The sequence below is a fragment of the Ovis aries genome, chromosome 2, assembly GCF_016772045.2.
Source record: "Ovis aries strain OAR_USU_Benz2616 breed Rambouillet chromosome 2, ARS-UI_Ramb_v3.0, whole genome shotgun sequence".
NCBI classification, from domain to species: domain Eukaryota; kingdom Metazoa; phylum Chordata; class Mammalia; order Artiodactyla; family Bovidae; genus Ovis; species Ovis aries.
The window spans coordinates 231,524,702-231,543,714 of NC_056055.1; the positions used below are offsets into that span (position 1 = coordinate 231,524,702).

The following is a 19,013-nucleotide window of genomic DNA, read 5'->3' on the forward strand; positions in this document are numbered from 1 at the left end:
TATAACAAAAAAGATATAAGTGTTAAAATTGTGCCTCAGGAAACACATAAAATAAGGATGACTTTCAAGGACATACAGGATGATTGAGAAAGCTCTAGACTGAGGCTTAGTGCTTTTAAAGCAGTCCGACCATTAGGAATGGTGTCAGATGAAACGCAGCACACGTGCTAGTGAGTGAAGCCTACCAGATGGAGAAGATGACCTGACATCTGTAAGGAGATGCACTGAACTGATTCATTCATTCAATGGGTGTGTGACCAGGTTATATCTCGTCTAACACAGCCTGGGAACAGGAAAGCCATGACAGACTTAGAAAGCGTGTTAAAAAGCAAAGACATCACTTTGCCGACAAACATCCGTACAGTCAAGGCTGTGGTCTTTCCTGTAGTCATGTACGGATATGAGAATTGAATGTGGATCATGAAGGCAGAGCACCAAAGAATTGATGCTTTTGAACTGTGGTGCTAGAGAAGACTCTTAAGAGTCCCTTGGACAGGAAGGAGATCAAACCAATTAATCCTAAAGGAAATCAACCTTAAATACTCATTGGAAGGACTGATGCCGAAGCTGAAGCTCCAATGCTTTGGCCACCTGATGCAAACTCCTGACTGATTGGAAAAGACCCTGATGCTGGAGAAGATTGAAGACAGAAGGAGAAGATGGTAACAGAGGATGAGATGGTTGGATGGCATCACCGATTCAATGGACATGAACTTGGGCAAACTCCAGGAGATGGTGAGGGACAGGGAAGCCTGGTGCGCTGCAGTCTGTGGGGTCACAAAGAGTTGGACATGATCTGGCGACTGAACAACAAAGCCTGAGTATTTAATTTCACACTATGTTGTAGTTAGTATAAATATAATAAAAATTTATCAGTGTATATAAAGAGAAAAATAGCTATGTTTCTCTGTGAACATCAGAATGGTTTGAAGATAACCACATCCTCCTGGTGTTGTTTGATTGACAGCAACATAAAAAAAATATACCCTGCAGTTCCCCCAAGTCACTATGTACTGGCTGTACTCTTCAAATGGAGGAAAACCTGCCAGAGTTCAATGGCAAATTGCATGAAGTGTAAACAACGCTGACTAAATGAGTCAGACAATTTAAAAAAAAAAAAAAAAACAGGCAATTGACCAGTTGTTTTTCTAAACATTCTCCTTCTTTGCAACAATGGTTTTTTGGTACCATTGTTATGATTTCTCTACTGAAATAAAGACTCTTCTGCGATTGCTTTGACTCTGGGAGGTAGAATCTAATTGTTTCTTTGCAGAGCTCTCCTGAAAGCTTCCAAGGTGGGAATTGTGGTGTGAGCTATTTTTAACATTCCTGGTCTTTTAATAGCCTGGCCTCTGCAGTGAGACGAAATGACTGGATTTGTACTGAAAGTCTGATGCCACCGACAGAGCCCACCAGCTTCAGCTCTCGCCCTGGGGGGATCAGAGCGGCTGGGCAGGGCCTCAGCTGCTGCTACAGAGATGAAGTGTCTAATATTAGCAAGCAATAAATAGCAGGAATCTGTGTGCCATCAAGACATTCAATCTCAGAGGCCTCCGATATCAAAGTCGGAAGGCAGAAATTATTTAACAGAAAAAAAACTAGTAAGATCTGCTGGCAGGGAAAAACAAACACATCTGAGCAAATGCAAACATGCTCATAAAACCAAAGGCAAAGAAAGGAAGATATAGGAGGCCCATGCGCCAAAGACAATCAATAAAATACAATTAAAACGGGAATCTGCAATGGAAAAGCACGAAAAAAAGCAGACATTCAGCAGAACTGGAAAAATTAACCTCAAGGTTAGAAAAAAGAAGTAACCACATCTAATAAGCACAGAGGCAAGAGGCACAATGGAAGGACAACGGTTTGGAGAGTTAGAGGTCAGGGTGGTGACACAATGATCAGCTGAGCGAAAGCATCTGTGGGCTGACTTTGACCTTCATTCCCCTCCTGGGTGAAACAGGGATAACAATCACACCTGGCTCCCAAGACAGTTGTGATGAATGAGATCAACCCCAAATAGCAGGAGCCATTTCTATCAAGTGCACCCAGCCTGGCACAGTGTGGGTAGCTCAATATTTTTGAATGAATGAATAACTTAGGATTTTTATTTTGGCCACACTGTGCAGTATGTGGGATCCTAGTTCCTCAATCAGGGATCGAATCCATGCTCCTTGCATTGGAAGCACAGAGTCTTAACCACTGGACCACCAGGGAAGTCTCTGAATAATTTAGGGTTTTGACAGTGGTAAGCATTATGCCAATATTGTTTGTTCTCTCAGCTTTTAACAGGCAGTGGAGTGCAGTGGTTCCCCAAGTCCCCAGACCAGCAGCAGCAGCAGCAGCAGCTGGGGACTTAGTCACCACAAATGCAAATTCGCCGGCAGTACCCCATACCCACAGAATACTCAGGGGATGGGGCCCAGCAATATGAGTTTTAAGAAACCCTGCAGGTGACTCTGAAGCAGGGTTGGTGCTAAAGTTTGAGAACCACTGATCTGGAAAACTAGCAGCACATTTTTAAACATCAAATATTAATAGTATTCATTAAGAGTTACATATCTGATGCAGGTTACAAAGAAAAAAAAGATCAGAAAGTGAAAGTCAAATATTATATAACATCAAAAAGCCTTTACTGGCTGCATGTTGACATGTTTTTTTCTTTTCATGAGTGGGAGAGCCCCTAGGCTCAACTACCATACCTGTCACTGCACTGTTTCCATAGAAACTTCCTTATTCTTGAAGAGCATCTGTTGGTGACTTTTGTCCCCAGCCCCAAGCACAGAGCCAGGAATGCCATGGGTACTCACTATAAAGTAATTAATGACTGCATAAGCACCATGCATTGCTGTTTTAAAATAATCCCTTTCATCTCATTTCCCTAGAGTCCAAATAAGAAATATTAATTGAAATATTAATATAGCCAGACTAGAAATGATACCTCTGTCTCCTGATCTAGTGGTTACAAAGGGGGAGATTTCAAGGAAGGGCTTTTCATTAAGTATGTTCTGAGAAATTGAAATCAAAAGGGAGAAAACATTAATTAAAAAACTGATACAATAAGCAGGCATGTTAGGCAAGTGTCTGACTTAAAGTGACGTACCTGTTGAATTCTAAGCTTGTATAATTAACTCAAAAGGTGGTACAGTTGCCAGTGCAGGAGACACAAGAGACATGAGTTCGAGCCCTGGGTCGGGAAGACCACCTGGAGGAGGAAATGGCAACCCACTCCAGTGTTCTTGCCTGGAGAATTCCATGGACAGAGGAGCCTGGCAGGCTACAGTCCACGGACTCACAAAGAGTCAGACAAGACTGAGCAACTGAGCATGCACGCATAGAGGAGGCATTCATTGCTTCTTTCAGAAAGAATTTGGAGAGAGCAGACAGTCACATGGAGAAGGCAATGGCACCCCACTCCAGCACGCTTGCCTGGAAAATCCCATGGACAGAGGAGCCTGGTGGGCTGCAGTCCATGGGATCGCAAAGAGTCAGACACGACTGAGCAACTTCACTTTCCCTTTTCACTTTCATGCATTGCAGAAGGAAATGGCAACCCACTCCAGTGTTCTTGTCTGGAGAATCCCAGGGACGGGGGAGCCTGGTGGGCTGCTGTCTATGGGGTTGCACAGAGTCAGACACGACTGACGTGACTTAGCAAACAGTCACAAGCGAAGAGTCTAAAGGATGCTTAGAAACAGTTCCTGCCTGCAGGGAGCTTACACTCCAGAAGAGGAGAGAAGACACATTCATAGCAAACAATGAAACACAGTGAGAGGAAATCCAGCACCTGGTACCAAGTCAGGCCCATGTGGTGCCCTGTGAGGCTTGACCTCCTGGAGCGGGTGAGGGGAGGAAGGCCGAGGCCAGGCCAGGCTGTGACAGCTCAAATCTGTGTAGCAAGCAGCACGGGGTCACCAGCAAGGTGCCTTTGAAGGTTTCCGAATGCAGCACAGTCATGAAGAAGGAGTTCTGCTTCTTGTTCTCCTTTGCTATATTTGGGAAGAAAGCTTAAGACTTCCCGCCCTTCTCACTGGGAACAGGGGCTCTGTTCTGGACAGAATGAGGCGACTCCAAATGGACAAGCAGAAAGGGGCAAGGAGGGATGGGTACAGCCTCAAGGAGACAAAGAGGAGAACACAAACTCTGATCCTTCTCACGTGCTTCCTCTTACCCTTGTTTCAGTTTAATTCAGTTCAGTTGCTAAGTCGTGTCCGACTCTTTGTGACCCCATGGACCACAGCACACCAGGCATCCCTGTCCATCACCACCTCCCGGAGTTTACCCAGACTCATGACCATTGAGTCGGTGATGCCATCCAACCATCTCATCCTCTGTCATCCCCTTCTCCTGCCTTCAATCTTTCCCAGCATCAGGGTCTTTTCAAATGAGTCAGTTCTTCACATCAGGTGACCAAAATATTGGAGCCTCATCTTCAACATCAGTCCTTCCAATGAACATTCAGGACTGCTCTCCTTTAGGATGGACTAGTTGGATCTCCTTGCAGTCCAAGGGACTCTCAAGATTCTTCTCCAACACCACCACAGTTCAAAAGCATCAATTCTTTGGCACTCAGCTTTTTTATAGTCCAACTCTCACATCCATACATGACTACTGGAAAAACCATAGCCTTGACTAGACGGACCTTTGTTGGCAAAGTAATGTCTCTGCTTTTTAATACCAGTGCCCTTTATGGATCACCTATTCTGTGCCAGATGTATGCATGTAGATGCAGACGTGTGCTTAGGTGTATATAAGTATATGGGTGTGTATGCATGTGTATGTCTATATACGTTTGCACATGTGTGTGCGGACATGTTCTCTTTAACCCTTATAAGGTCAGTAAGGTTTCTTTTTGCAGACAAGACAACTTGGGCTCAGAGGAGTAAGGTAGAATCGGTGAGTGACTCAGCCTGGAGTTAAACCCAGGACCGCAGACTCCAAATCCCACACTCATTTATTCCTCCCGGGTCTTTTCTCTCCTTTTCATGAGATTTGTTTGGAAAGACTGTGAGAGCCAGGCCAGCCCTGAGGCAGAGACCATGGCAGGGAGTGACCCATTCAGGTCTGGCTCTTCTGGGTCTTAGCAGAGGACAAAAGGATGTCCTGAGGGTCCCCCGTGGTCCAGGTTGGCTCCCCAGAGAGGGAGGCCACAGAAGGAGCTGAAGCCAAATCTCTGGCCAGAGGGGAGTACAGAAGCGCTCTGTGCAAGGCATCCGACTGTGGACTCGACAGCAGTGACAACAGTAAGATCCAGTGACACTCGCCAAGCGCCCCGGGTACCCTTCCAAGCACCCCGCGTGCATCACTTACCCACTGAACTGTGAGCTGTGGCTTCTGTCACCCAGCTCGATTCACAGAGCGAAAGCTGAGACCCAGTGAGATTAATTTCCCCCAAGGTCACACCGAGGATGAGTAGCAAGAGCAGGCTTTGCTCGCCCTCGGCTGGGCTCCGGTCCTGGGCTTCTGGAAGGTTGCCCTGCAGTTATAAGCAAGGCAGTGTGGCGAGGGTGACAGGCTTATCACAGTCATTCAGGCAGCAGATGACAAGGTTTGAATCAGGGCACTGGAAGGAAGCAGTGTGCATGGCAGATAGGGAACCATCATAAACGGGGAGACTGTCCAGAAATAAACAAAGTAGCAGGGGGTGGGGGGCAAGAATCAGGGCTGAGCTTGCAGCCCGAGACATGAGGGAAGTGATGGCACCGATGATGGAACCTGGAGCCACGGGGGGAGAGTGAGGTTTGAAAGCCTGTGTGGGAGGCTGATGGAGGAGGGTCTGGAGTTGAGTCTGAGGAGGGGGCTAAGGGTTAGCAGAGCATCTCTCTGAGCCCAGTGCAGGTGCTGGGACTGGGTGACTGGCCAGGCTGCAAGGATGGGTCTGGAAGCCATCCACTTAGAGGTGATAGCTTGGAATGAGTGGCTGCTATCCCAGGAAGGAGAAGACAGCTGGAGCGGGTGGTAAGGACCGAGCTCTAGAGATAGAACAGGAGGGAAAGGAAGGCGGGGAGGAGGCTGGAGAGGCCCCTGGAGAACACACACAAGGCAGTCCTCTGTAAGGCAGGAGAACAAGGCTGTGAGAGAGAGGAGGGCTAAGAGAGAGCCCTGGCATCCGTGAGCAGGACGCTACATAACCTTGGAGAAGTAGATTCATGATGCGTCAGTTCAGCCGCTCAGTCGTGTCCAACTCTTTGCAACCCCATGGACTTCAGCTACGCCAGGCTTCCCTGTCCATCACCAACTCCTGGATCTTACTCAAACTCATGTCCATCAAGTCGGTGATGCTATCCAACCATCTCATCCTCTGTCATCCCCTTTTCCTGCCTTCAATCTTTCCCAGCACCAGGGTTTTTTCCAAGGAATCAGTTCTTTGCATCAGGTGGCCAAAGTATTAGAGTTTCAGCTTCAGCATCAGTCCTTCCAATGAACACCCAGGACTGATCTCCTTTAGGATGGACTGGTTGGATCTCTCTGCAGTCCAAGGGACTCTCAAGAGTCTTCTCCAACACCACAGTTCAAAAGCATCAGTTCTTTGGCACTCAGCTTTCTTTAGAGTCCAATAGAAAATTATGAATTGGACATAGAGCAGTGATGAGGAGGATGACAGAGGGAAGGAGGGAGAGGAGGGGAAGGCAGGGAGGAGGTGAGCACACAGAGCCACCCCAAGGACTTAAGAAATCCTTGCTTGTTTGAGGGACTGGTTTTGAGCTGAGACCTCCAGTCCTTACGGACTAGAAATCAGGGCTGGAATGGGGGAGGCGGGTGGCAGGGTGAGAAAGCCAGAAAAGTGTGGAAGCATAAGATCCCAGAAGGAGAAAGAAAGATGAGCAAGGTGGGTTCCGAGGCTCCTTCCAAGGCCCCCTCCATCCTGAAACTGAACTAACCCACCTCTTAGAACCTGCACTCATCTGCACAAGAACTCAGCACTCAAGCTGAGCGAGAGTAGGTGTAGGGACCCAGCAAATTCCACTCAGGATTTTTCTCCAGGAGGAGATGACAAACTCCAAACCCCCACTCACAGGCACCTTGGTGTTTAAAAGAGTGAAGCTGGGATGGCAACACACGCCAAGTTCCCCTCACCCCGGAAATGATGAGTTTTTAAAGTAGGCTGAAATCATCAACTAGGCGAAACAATGAAGCGCACTGATGTTGAGATGGGCTTTGTACAACACTTCCAATATTGTGGTAGTGGTGCACCACAGCCATTCTTTTCAGAAAAAAAGGAATAGCTCCTCGGAGGAAAAAAATCACCTTCTCAGAATTAGGAGGTTTTTTAATAAAATACATTCTGATTAAAGAAGTTAAATCCTGTGTCTACTATGAGCAAAGCACAGGGCATGGCACCAACCCGGGATGGAGAAATGAGTCATATGATAGATCAGCACCACCCCCAGGCCAGCCACAGTCTGACATGGAAGGAAAAAACACACAGTGTGTAAAGAGAGAAGTAAGGGTACCCAGCCCTCAATACATATGTAGGTGCGCTGGGTAGAATCCCATCTCATTTTATTCATTCATTCATTCATTCAACAAGTCTTTATTAAGCACCTACTATGTGTAGATGTGTCACCAGAATTGGAGTTTGTGTTCTCATATTTTAAAAATAATTTTATTTATTTATGTTTGGCTGTGCTGGGTCTTCATTGTCTCGCAGGCTTTTCTCTAGCTGTGGCGAGCGGGGGCTACTCTCTAGCTGTGATGCACACGCTTCTCACTGTGGTGGCTTTACTCATTGTGGGCACAGGCTTTTGGGCACGTGGACTGAGCACAGGCTCAATAGTTGTGGTGCCCGGGCTTAGTTGCTCTGCCGCATGTGGGATCTTCCCGGATCAGGGATGGAACCTGTGTCTCCTACATTGGCAGGCGGATTTACCATCTGAGCCACCAAGGAAGTTTCTAGGCCACATAAAAACCGAGTGACTGTGACTGTCTCCACATGTGGGTTGCCCTTCAGCGTGTTTGGTAACTTCCAGGTACCCTTCCTTGCCTCTATCCCTGGATGTTGTGTTTCAGGGAGACCTCAAAGCTTCTGAGGTGCCCTTATCACCTCAGTGTAAACAAGAGGCCGCCAATGGCTTGGACAAACCTGTGGCCACAGTCAATAACCTTCCCTTAGCTCCTCCTGAAGTATTTGGTACTACTGACAATCCCCTTCCTTTTGAAAATATTGCCAAAATGTTTCCAGAAAAATATCAATCACCCTCAATAAAAATTCCCCCCAAATAGAAATTTGATTGACCATAATCTACAATTCATCTCATATTGTACACCTATGCATAAAATATTTATCAGGGTTTCACTATTTAAGAAAATTAATTCCTGCTTCCAAGAAATGGGCACAAAAATCAAAATGAAAAAGACAGCAGAGTCTATTACTTAATTGACTCAGCATCCAATCTGCCATCTTCGAACATCTCTGGATTACCGATGATGCACAAATCCTCTCTGTACTGGCTTGATGTAAAAATTAAAGCAAAATACCAAAATATTATCAAAACTACAGCAAAAGCTTCTTTGCTAAAAATAATATTTTTACTTACCGAGAAACACTCCCGAGAGAAACGAGCATGGAATTAATACAATGTCTCTGTGAAGAGACTTTCTGAAACTTCTGTTCTCTGCTGACAAGAACCTGGCTTGAATTAATTCATTCATCAAACAAAACCATGCCTCGTGATCAGACTTGCAAAAATGAAAGCACAGCGGGATAAATTTTGAAAAAGAAACAGACTTCCCACTGTTGGAGGGTTCTTATGTACAGAGCTGGAGCTTCAGAGGTCAATTAATTGATGTTAATTAACCTGTAAATAGTTTTTTTTCACACAGGAAATAGAACTCTCTTGTGGAAGCATGAGTTTTTCAAGGACATTCGGAACTAAACTGAGTGGAAAATGCCTCATTTCAAGCATCCAGTCCCCTCTCTGGGGACAAAATGGCCTAATGTTTCTGCTCTTCAGAAGGTCCTATTTGATAGGAGAAAGCTGAAAGCATGACGTGGTCTTGAATCACATGTTTGTACCAGGAAAATCCTCAGCTCACAGTGTGGCTGAACATATAGGAAAAGAGTGTGGTAAGATGATCAAGAACATGGGCTTGGGACACAGAGGACCTGGGTTCAGAACCCAGTGCAACAGTTACCGGCACACGTACCCAGCACAGCAGAGACCATGGGTGCGCTCACCACACTGACTCCCTTCCCAGGCAGAGCCTCTAGGCACCAAGTGACCAGATTCTGGCAAATGGCAGGTAGCAGAAGTGATCTAAGACACGTCCAGGCACCGCTCTCAGTACATCATACAGACCATTCAGATCCCTGAGTTGCCACCTGGAGACCAGATGCCCTCATCGGACTATGACAAGGTGGAAATGAGTCTTTCCTTGGAAGTCAGGAGATGTGGGAATTGGTGTGTTCCTGCAGTACAGTTCCATGCCACGCTAATATTTTTGACCAAGTTACCACATTCTCCGTGTCCTAGATTTCTCATCTAGGAAATCAGTATAATTGAGTATTTAACCCAGAGGTTGTTCTAAGAGCGGCATTGGAAAGCACTTGGCACAGCCCTGGCATACGGTTAACACTGAGTGTTGCTGCCGCTGTTGTTCAGTCACTAAGTCATGTATGACTCTTGGTGACCCTGTGGACTGTAGCACGTCAGGCTCCTCTGTAACACTGAATAAACACTAGCTATTCGTGTGTGCATACATCTGTGTGTGTCTGCATGTGTGTGTGTACTACAGTGGAGAGAAGATGGAGAGTGAGTTTTCTGGTTGTCCAGTGGTTAAGACCCCATGCTTCCCAAAGGGGGCACAGGTTCGATCCCTGGTCAGAGAACTAAGATCCTACATGCTGCAAGGTGTGGCCAAATTAAATTAAATTTTTTTTAAAGCAGATGGAGAAGTAGATGCTAAAAGGGGGAAGAGCAGTTGTTCCCATAGGACACGAGAACTGATCAAGTAGGAATGTGCCTAAGAGAACTCAGGTAGCAGCTGAGCAAAGACAGAGTTAAGTACCAGAGTTCCTAGATCTCTTCTACCTCTGCTTGGGAGGTTCTAGAGCAGGAGGAAGGAGGAGAAGAGGAGGAAGGAGGAGAAGACCAAGCCAATGTGAAGCCACCTTTGGATAAAGTAGAAGATGACAGAGATTCTATATGCCATTCAAGAACCTCAGAAATCAGCGCCATGTCAACACCAGTGGAGATTATTTAAAGTAGCTTAAACTATGACTCTAACATATAGACACTCCTTTATAAAAACTAGACAATTGCAAGGACCTACTGTATAGCACAGGGAACTATGCTCAATATTTTACAATAATCTATAAGGGAAAAGAATCTGAAAAGAATATATATATATATATATATATATATATATATATACATATAAAAAGAATATACATAGGACTGAATCACTATACCATACACCTGAAATTAATACAACATTGTCAATAAACTATACTTCAATTTAAAAGCTTGAGTGGCTTGCCATTCCCTCCTCCAGTGGACCACGTTTTGTCAGAACGCTTCACTATGACCTGTCCGACTTGGGTAGCCCTGCACAGGCTACACACTGAGTTATGCAAACCCCTCACCACGACAAGGCTGTAGTGCTGCACTCCATATGTCAGCAAATTTGGAAAACTCATCAGTGGCCCCAGGACTGGAAAAGGTCAGTTTTCATTCCAATCCCAAAGAAGGGCAGTGCCAAAGAATGTTCAAACTACAACACAATTGCACTCATCTCACATGCTTAGCAAGGTCATGCCCCAAATCCTTCAAGCTAGGCTTCAGCAGAACATGAACTGAGAATATCCAGATGTTCAAGCTGAGTTTAGAAAAGGCAGAGGAACCAGAGATCAAATCGCCAACGTCCGTTGGATCACAGAAAAAGCAAGAGAATTCCAGAAAAATATCTACTTCTGCTTCATTGAATATGCTAAAGCCTTTGACTGTGTGGATCACAACACACTGTGGAAATTTCTTCATGAGATGGGACTGCCAGACCACCTTACCCGCCTCCTGAGAAACCTGTATGCAGGTCGAGAAGCAACAGTTAGTTACAACCTGATATGGACCAATGGACTGGTTCAAAATTGGGAAAGGAGTACATCAAGGCTGTATATTGTAACCCTGCTTATTTAACTTATATACAAACTAGATGAAGCACAAGCTGGAATCAAGATTGCCAGGAGGAATTTCAACAATCTCAGATATGCAAGTGATACCACTCTAATGGCAGAAAGTGAAGAACTAAAGAACCTCTTGATGAGGGTAGAAGAGGAGAGTGAAAAAGCTGGCTTAAAACTCAACATTCAAAAAATGAAGTTTATGGCATCTGGTCCCATCACGTCATGGCAAATAGAAGGGGAGAAAGTGGAAACAGTGACAGACTTTATTTTCTTGGGCTCCAAAATCACTGCAGAAGACTGAGCATCAAAGAAATGATGCTTTAGCATTGTGGTACTGGAGAAGACTCTTGAGAGTCCCTTGGACAGCAAGGAGATCAAACCAGTCCATCCCAAAGGAATTGAGCCCTGAATATTCATTGGAAAGACTGATGCTAAAGCTGAAGCTCCAATACTTTGGCCACGTGATGGGAAGAGCAAACTCACTGGAAAAGATCCCGATGCTGGGAAAGACTGAAAAGGAGAAGAGGGAGGCACAGAATGAGACGGTTAGATAGCATCATCAACTCAATGGACATGAATTTGAGCAAACTCCTAGAGACAGCATAGGACAGGGGAGCCTGGCGTGCTGCAGTCCATGGGGTAGCAAAGAATCGGATATGACTTAGTGACTGAACAACAACAACAGCGATTTTTAAAAATCCCTCAGAGGGAAAAGACAGATTACAAACTTGGAGAAAATATGTGCAATCCATACAACTGGCGAATGATTAGAACAAAAAAAGAAACAACTTTTACAAGCCAACAAGAGCACACACACACACACACAAATTTGAGTGAGAGACAGGAAAACAAGCAATAAACACAGGAAGAGGACCTCAGCATCCTTAGTAAACCACAAAGTGCAGAAGCCACAATGAAGCACCTTTTCTACACCCATTCCTCACGCAAAAATTAAACCTTCCGACCCTACACAGTGCTGGAGAGGATCTGAGTCCATCAGAGCACTTATGCGTTTCGTGTGGGAGTATACATGGGTGTCACCACTCTGGAAAACGGTCTGGCATGATCTCCCACAATTGATCAAGCACATTTTCCAGCAAGTCCACTCCTAGGTTCAACCTCAAACAACCCCTGGCACATATTCCAGAGAAAATACACGAGAATGTGATGACTGGTGCCTGTCCCCAGGAGAACAGAGCAATGAAACTTTACATAGCCTTCCAAAGGAAGGCTTCATATAGGTGCATTTTAGCAACACGGTATTAAGTGGAAAAAGCAAGCACCGAGAAGTACATGCAGGACACCACAACGTGATGCATGCATGATTCCATTTTTATAAATTCAAGAACCATTAAAACAAAAATAAAAATTTTCTATGGAAACATGTAAATGTTTATGCAAGCGTGCATACTCAGTCGTATCCAACTCTTTGTGAGCCCATGAACCCTAGCCCTCCAGGCTCCTCTGTCCATGGGATTTTCCGGGCAAGAATACTGGAGTGGCCATTTCCTATTTCAGGGGATCTTTCCAGTCCAGGGATCAAACCCGTGTCTCCTATATCTCCTGCATTGGCAGGCGGATTTTTTTTACCACTGTGCCACCTCGGAAGCCATGTAAATATTAAGATCATGTAAGAAGGAAGACAAAGGAAGGATCAACTCAAGGTTCAGGTTGACTGTTAACTTTGGATGGGGAAATAGAGACCGAGAGATGGGCTGGTGAGGAGACTATATAGTTAGTTATTAGGTCTAACTTCTGGTTATAGTGGTAGTTCCACCACTGATTACTGTATATTGAAATAGCTAAGTAAATAGATAAAAGTATGCTATGGATAAGAAGAGAGAGTATCACAAACCAAGCATTATGGTCATTCCAATTCTGTGCACCTGCATTCTTTAAAAATAGAAAAATCTCCTCTGAGAACAGACTTGGATTAAAAAAAAAACAAACATCAAACATAAATCATTTCAGTTCAAACAGTGACAAGCTCCACCTACCAGTTCTGATTGAGACTATGTACAGAAGGATTTTGATTCATCCTAGCATCACTTACAACAAAGAAATTCAAACTCTCTTAAAGACTCATCAATAGGGGAATGGTTTAAAACATCAGGCCACGTTCATACCCTTTCATTAATTCACCTTCATCAACACATTGCCTGAGCATTCAGGACTCGTCAGACACAGTGGGAAACGATGTAGAACAGAAATAATTCAGGTTGTGCGCTCATGGGATTGATTCAGGTGGGGAGACAGGCAGAAATCAAAGAATCACACGTGCACACGTCCACTGCAAACAGGGGAGAGCTGTGAAGGAAAGGAACACCCAGCTACAAAAGAGGAAAAGGGCAGGAGACCTAGATTGAAGCATTCAACTGAGACTTCCTAAGGAAAAGGGGTATTTAATGAGATCCAAAATAGAAACCTGGCAAAAGGGAGGCAGCAGGAAGAGCTGTCCAGGCACAAAGAAGCAGACGAGGTCCTGCAGCAGCTCGAGCACCCAGGGAGATGAAAGCCAAGGTGGCTGGTCCCTGAGAAAGGGAAGCAGGGGGGCGAGATGGGGCTGGAAAGGTGGGTGAGCGACAGATCACAGAGGAGAATGAGGTGGAGGGTCCTGGCCTTCACCCCAAGAGCCCCAGGAAGAAGGGGATTAAGTCGAAAGCAACAACATCAGATCAGATGTGCAGTGGAAAATAATCACCCAGGAGAAGGGAGAGTCTGGGTCACGGAACTGACATAATGAGAACCAGGGCTCACTCCGGGGTGGTTGCTTTGGCTCCAGCGTGTAGCATGGACAAGAGCAGACAGAGATAACGTGAGAGGTTATCTCGGTCACACAGACAAGGGGCAAAGGCAGTGGCAATGGGGCAGTGGCGATGCGGCTGCAGACAGGGGGGTGATTTGAGAAGTCTTTAGGGGGAAAGATGGAGAACACTCGGAGGCAGGAAGAGCAGGAGGTAGGGGGCACCCAGGGTGACTTGTAGAGGTCTGGCTCGTAGAAACAGATGGAACACCGGAAGCTGAGCTGTGTGGAGCTGGGAATAGAATGAGCTCAGTTTTGGAATGGCTGAGCTTAAGGTGGCCTGGAACATACAAGCAGAGACAGCAAATACAGGCAGCAGTTTGGCCTGGACATACAATGTTAGGAAACATGTGATGGAATTATTAAAATGAATAAGGTAACTCTATATATACTGACATGGAAGTATACTTATGATCAACTGGTAAACACTGAAAAAAGTAAGTTGTAAAGCAGTATGTATATTATAATCGCTTTTTCAACATACAGAAAGACAATCATTTGATCTACAAGGGAAATACCCATACTTATACATAGATACATACACACAAACACTGGTCTGGAAAACATAAACCAAACTATTAACCTACCCTTATGACCTTATAAAGTTTGAGCTTGGACAGATGCGTGAAGAACTTTTCCTTCTTTGTTTATGAATTTCTGCATTGATGGACCTTACACTGAGCAGTTAATCGCCGCAACTCCCACTTCACTCCATCCGTCTCTCCATCCCCAGCCCTTACATCACCCTGAATCCCTGCCCAGTGGCAGAGATTGGCAAGAGGATGAGGTGGCAAGGGGAAGATGATGTCAGTTATACACATTATTGATGCTAAAAAAGGAATAATGTGGTGTTTGCTTTTAAGCTGCATAGAAACAGTTATATCAAAATGTTCACTGGTAAAATGCCATTTCCTGCTCCTTAAGGGTCTATAACTGATTTGGCTGAGCAGTAAGTCAATAAGATGACTGCAAGAGAACAGAAGTCTGTGGACACACCGTCCACTGCACTTTCTTAAAAGTTACCCTTTGTGTTCTGAGATGTGAAAGTCTCATGCAGGGTCAGTGACTCCCCCATACTAACCAGGGAGTATTAAAGACTTGCCCAATTGTGCAGGATCATGTTCCAGGAGCCTGGACTAAAACATACATGAACAACAGAAAGCTAAACAAAAGAGAGGATTGGGTGGCATTACCTGCCCACCTGCATAGTTTAGCCTAAATTCTTCTTAAGTAACTTAGCAAAATCAGCCAGTACAGCACCAGCCCACACTCAGAACATATTTGAAGAACTGTCTTTGAAATATCCAGGCCTCCATCCAACCAGGAATATCATTGTCCCAGAACAGAAATGGTAGAATGCTAAGAGAGAAGCATCATAACGTCAGGAAAACAGCCAAGGGACACAATGTTTATCCCCAAGCAACTTCCTTCCTCCATTCCCAATGACATGAAGCTGGACTGATGGAACTAAATGAGACCTGGGAGGCACCTGTCCAACAGCTGGACAATGCATTGCCTGACCATTGTTAATTAATAAGTGTCTGTTCTACAGAGAGACAGACAGTAACTCTGAACTATGGAAACCTTACCAGCAAGGCAGACACAGGAGAAGTTGCGACCATCTTGCTTTTCCTTTGCATCAACACAGCTGGCATTGTTCTGGCAGGGTTTCTTCTGGCAGGCATCAAACTCTTCACAGAAAGTACCCGTGTATTGATCATCACAGTTACAGGAAAATGTTGCCTAAAACACAAACATACAGTATATATTACCTGAGCCCTCTAAAATGTGTGGTTAGCTGTGAAACTCAAAGTTCAAACATACCTCTCATTTTCATAATTATACCAACACTGAGTATTTTTATCATATCACTTATACCATGATCTGACTAAAATCAAAGCTTTCAGAGGAATAGTCTATTTCTTTACAGTTGCATTTCAAACATGTCTTTTCATTGATATGTATCCCAATGGTTTTTAATCTTCCTAAACCAGAAATGGAAATAATAATTACTTTAGGCAAAAAAATTAAGTTTTGCTGACCTGATATGGAAATGACAATTTTGCTAGAGCACATATGTTGTGCTACAGCCATTAAATGAGATGTCACTCCAACTAAAAGACTTCAGCACAGAGAGCATGTGGGACCCATCATCACCAAATGTGTTACTACACCTGTCTTTCCAGAGCATTGAGAGAATTTACCGAATCACCCTGGAAATTAGCTTCAACGTACAGCCGCGTAGATGAACTGAGTGTAAGGGAAAATAATAGGAACTATTTCATTGGGTTTGTTATATTAGTAAAGGACCATAACTCAGACCCAACAAACTGAATTTTAGTATCTACTTACCTATTTGGCTGTATTGGGTCTTATTTGCAGCACTCGGGGTCTTTCCTGGTGGTGCCTGGGCTTAGCTGCTCTGCAGCATGTGGGATCTTAGTTCCCCCTCCAGGGTCTGAACCCTTAACAAATAGACCACCAGGGAAGTCCCCAGAGAACTGAATTTGACTGGACGCTTCATTTCTGAGACAGTTGTATAATCTCAATAAACTGAACCTTCCTGCTGTCTTCCTAATGCTGGCCTGAGGGTGATGTGTCTAAAACAGACACAGATCTGGGTCCAAACACTATGTAGATGGGACTGCAGATTCTCATGAAGAATAGAGGGGAGGAGGCAAAGGAAAATGGTATAAATAAAGTTTACTGCTTAAAAAAATCAAAACAAAATTGGGGAGAATGGATACATGTATATGTATGGCTGAGGCCCTTCACTGTTCACCTGAAACTACCACAGTATTGTTAATTGCTACACCCCAATTCCAAATAAAAAGTTCAAAGTTTGAAAAAAAAACAAACCAGCCCAAAGCACCTTTTCCAGCTTTCCACATCAGGCAAGTGTTTCAGAGCCCCGCCCACAGCCACACCCAGCCCCGCCTCCCTCTCCTGGTGGTGGAAGAGGGGCATTGGTGTGTGTGTGTGTGTGTGTGTGTGTGTGTGTGTGTGTGTGTGTGTGGTGGGGTGGGGGAGGGTGGCCCCTTAATCTTATAGAGACTCTCAGGATCTCCCCCAGTACCCACTTCCCCACCAAGCACTACACCACATCTTCTGTCCTAAAAATCAAAAAGGTTGCTCTTTCTTCTCTTTGATTTTTGTCTCTTAATCAAGTTTTCTATTTCTTGTCCATCTCTTGATTAATTTACTCCTGAATGTTCGGTTTCTTTGTAGCTATTGCCAATGAGATTCTTTCCTCACTCATCGCTTTCTTGTAATTCCCATCATATCAGCTAGGGATTATCACTGATGAATAAATGCTAGTGTGCCTGTCTTCGCCTTGACTCTCAGAGTCAGAGGTTTCAGTTGATTCAGGTCAAAGGTTTCAGTTGATTCTCTTGGGTTTTCTAGATAAAACAACCTCCTTCCCCAAAAGAAGGGAACAACATTGGCAAATCATGATGTTGCCTTCTCTAGTCCTCATGGTTACATCAGTGCAGATCCAGAATAATTTTGATTTCAAAGGGAAATTTACAGAATTCACTGTAAATAGAACACTAAATAGAACACTTGGAATGACAATCAAATTTTATCAAATGCCATTTTAGCTTCTTGGAGTAGAAAGAGCAGCCACTTCAGTATTTTTGCCTGGAAAATTCCATGGACAGAGGAGACTGGTGGGCTATAGCCCACGGCATCACAAAGAGTTGAACACGACTGACCACACACACCCCTTAGCTTCTATTTTTAAAAATCAACTTTTTATCTCACCTATCAGTATATGAACTGAATGTTTAAATTCCCTACTACTGACTTCTTATATTCCTAGAAGAAAAGTCCACAGAGGTCCTTAAGTCAAACTGTTTTATGGCTGAATTCTTCTTGTATTTTTATTCTACTTGTATTTTATGACTGAATTCTACTTATACTTCTGTGACTTCCACCTAACATGCCCTATCCCCACAGACTCCTTTCCTACGAAAAACTGTCCCTTGCCTGGTGAGATCATAGTTTACACCATAAAAGTGAAAATAAAAGTCATTCAACTCGACTCAGAAAGTCGAGTCTGACTCTTTGCGATCCCATGAACTGTATAGAATTTTCCAGGCCAGAATACTGGAGTGGATAGCCATTCCCTTCTCCAGGGGATCTTCCCAACCCAGGGATAGAACCCTGGTCTCCCACACTGCAGGTGATTTCTTCACCATCTGAGCCACCAGGGAAACCCTTATACCATAAAAGGATGCCCTTTGTCACAAGGGGCTAAACCAGGAGTGGATGGAACTCTGATTTCAGCAACCAATCAAGAAGTCAAACAAACATGACATTAAGCTCAACCAAAACAGCCAGATTTTATGTAGGTGTATTTCTTTTGTTAGTTGAATTTGCTGTTGTTGAGGGAATGTGACAAATACTTACAAACTACAAAATCAAGTCCTCTTTAGTTTAAGGATACACTCTTCAATTATATCTTAGGAACCAGAACAAAACAAATAAGAGCAGCAGCTTTTTCTATTTAAGTTAAAGATAAATTGTCTGCCTTCTATTCCTATCATCTCACACCTCCTTGTAGCAAATGGAAGTTGCCTCTACATTCTAGCAGTAATTGATTCCTGTTTTTTTCATGATGTTGTGAGTTTTTTTTTTTTTCCTTTTGTGTGTGTTTGTAGAGACTATTAATAGTTGCATGCTGAGGAAAGCTCATCAAGGACTATTAGAAAAGCAGCCTTGTAATTAGGAAAACTCCTTTTCTGGAACTGTCTTCTACCTAAATAGATACTTCTCCAGAGAAAGGCACCTATTTACAGATGGCCAATAGGCACATGAAAATATATTCAACATTGCTAATTATTAGGGAAATGCAAATCAAAATTACAGTAAGGTACCACCTCACACCAGTCAGAATGGCCACCATTAAAAAGCCTACAAATAACAAATGCTAGAGAGCATGGAGAAAAGGGAGCCCTTCTACACTGTTGGTAGGAACGTACATTGATGCAGCCACTATGGAAAACAGTATGGAGGGTCCTCAAAAAACTAAAAACAGAGTTGCCATATGATCCAGCCAGCCCATTGATGGGCATATATCTGTAG

At 44.2% G+C, this 19,013-nt stretch overlaps 1 protein-coding gene across 1 annotated transcript in view; it reads right to left on the reverse strand.

Moving 5' to 3' along the window:
- Positions 1-19,013, reverse strand: part of DNER (delta/notch like EGF repeat containing) — a 378,787-nt gene that overhangs the window by 137,491 nt on the left and 222,283 nt on the right. The window contains exon 6 of the mRNA XM_027964863.2: positions 15,515-15,668. Within this exon, the coding sequence (XP_027820664.2) occupies positions 15,515-15,668 (154 nt within the window). The remainder of the gene's footprint in view (positions 1-15,514; positions 15,669-19,013) is intronic.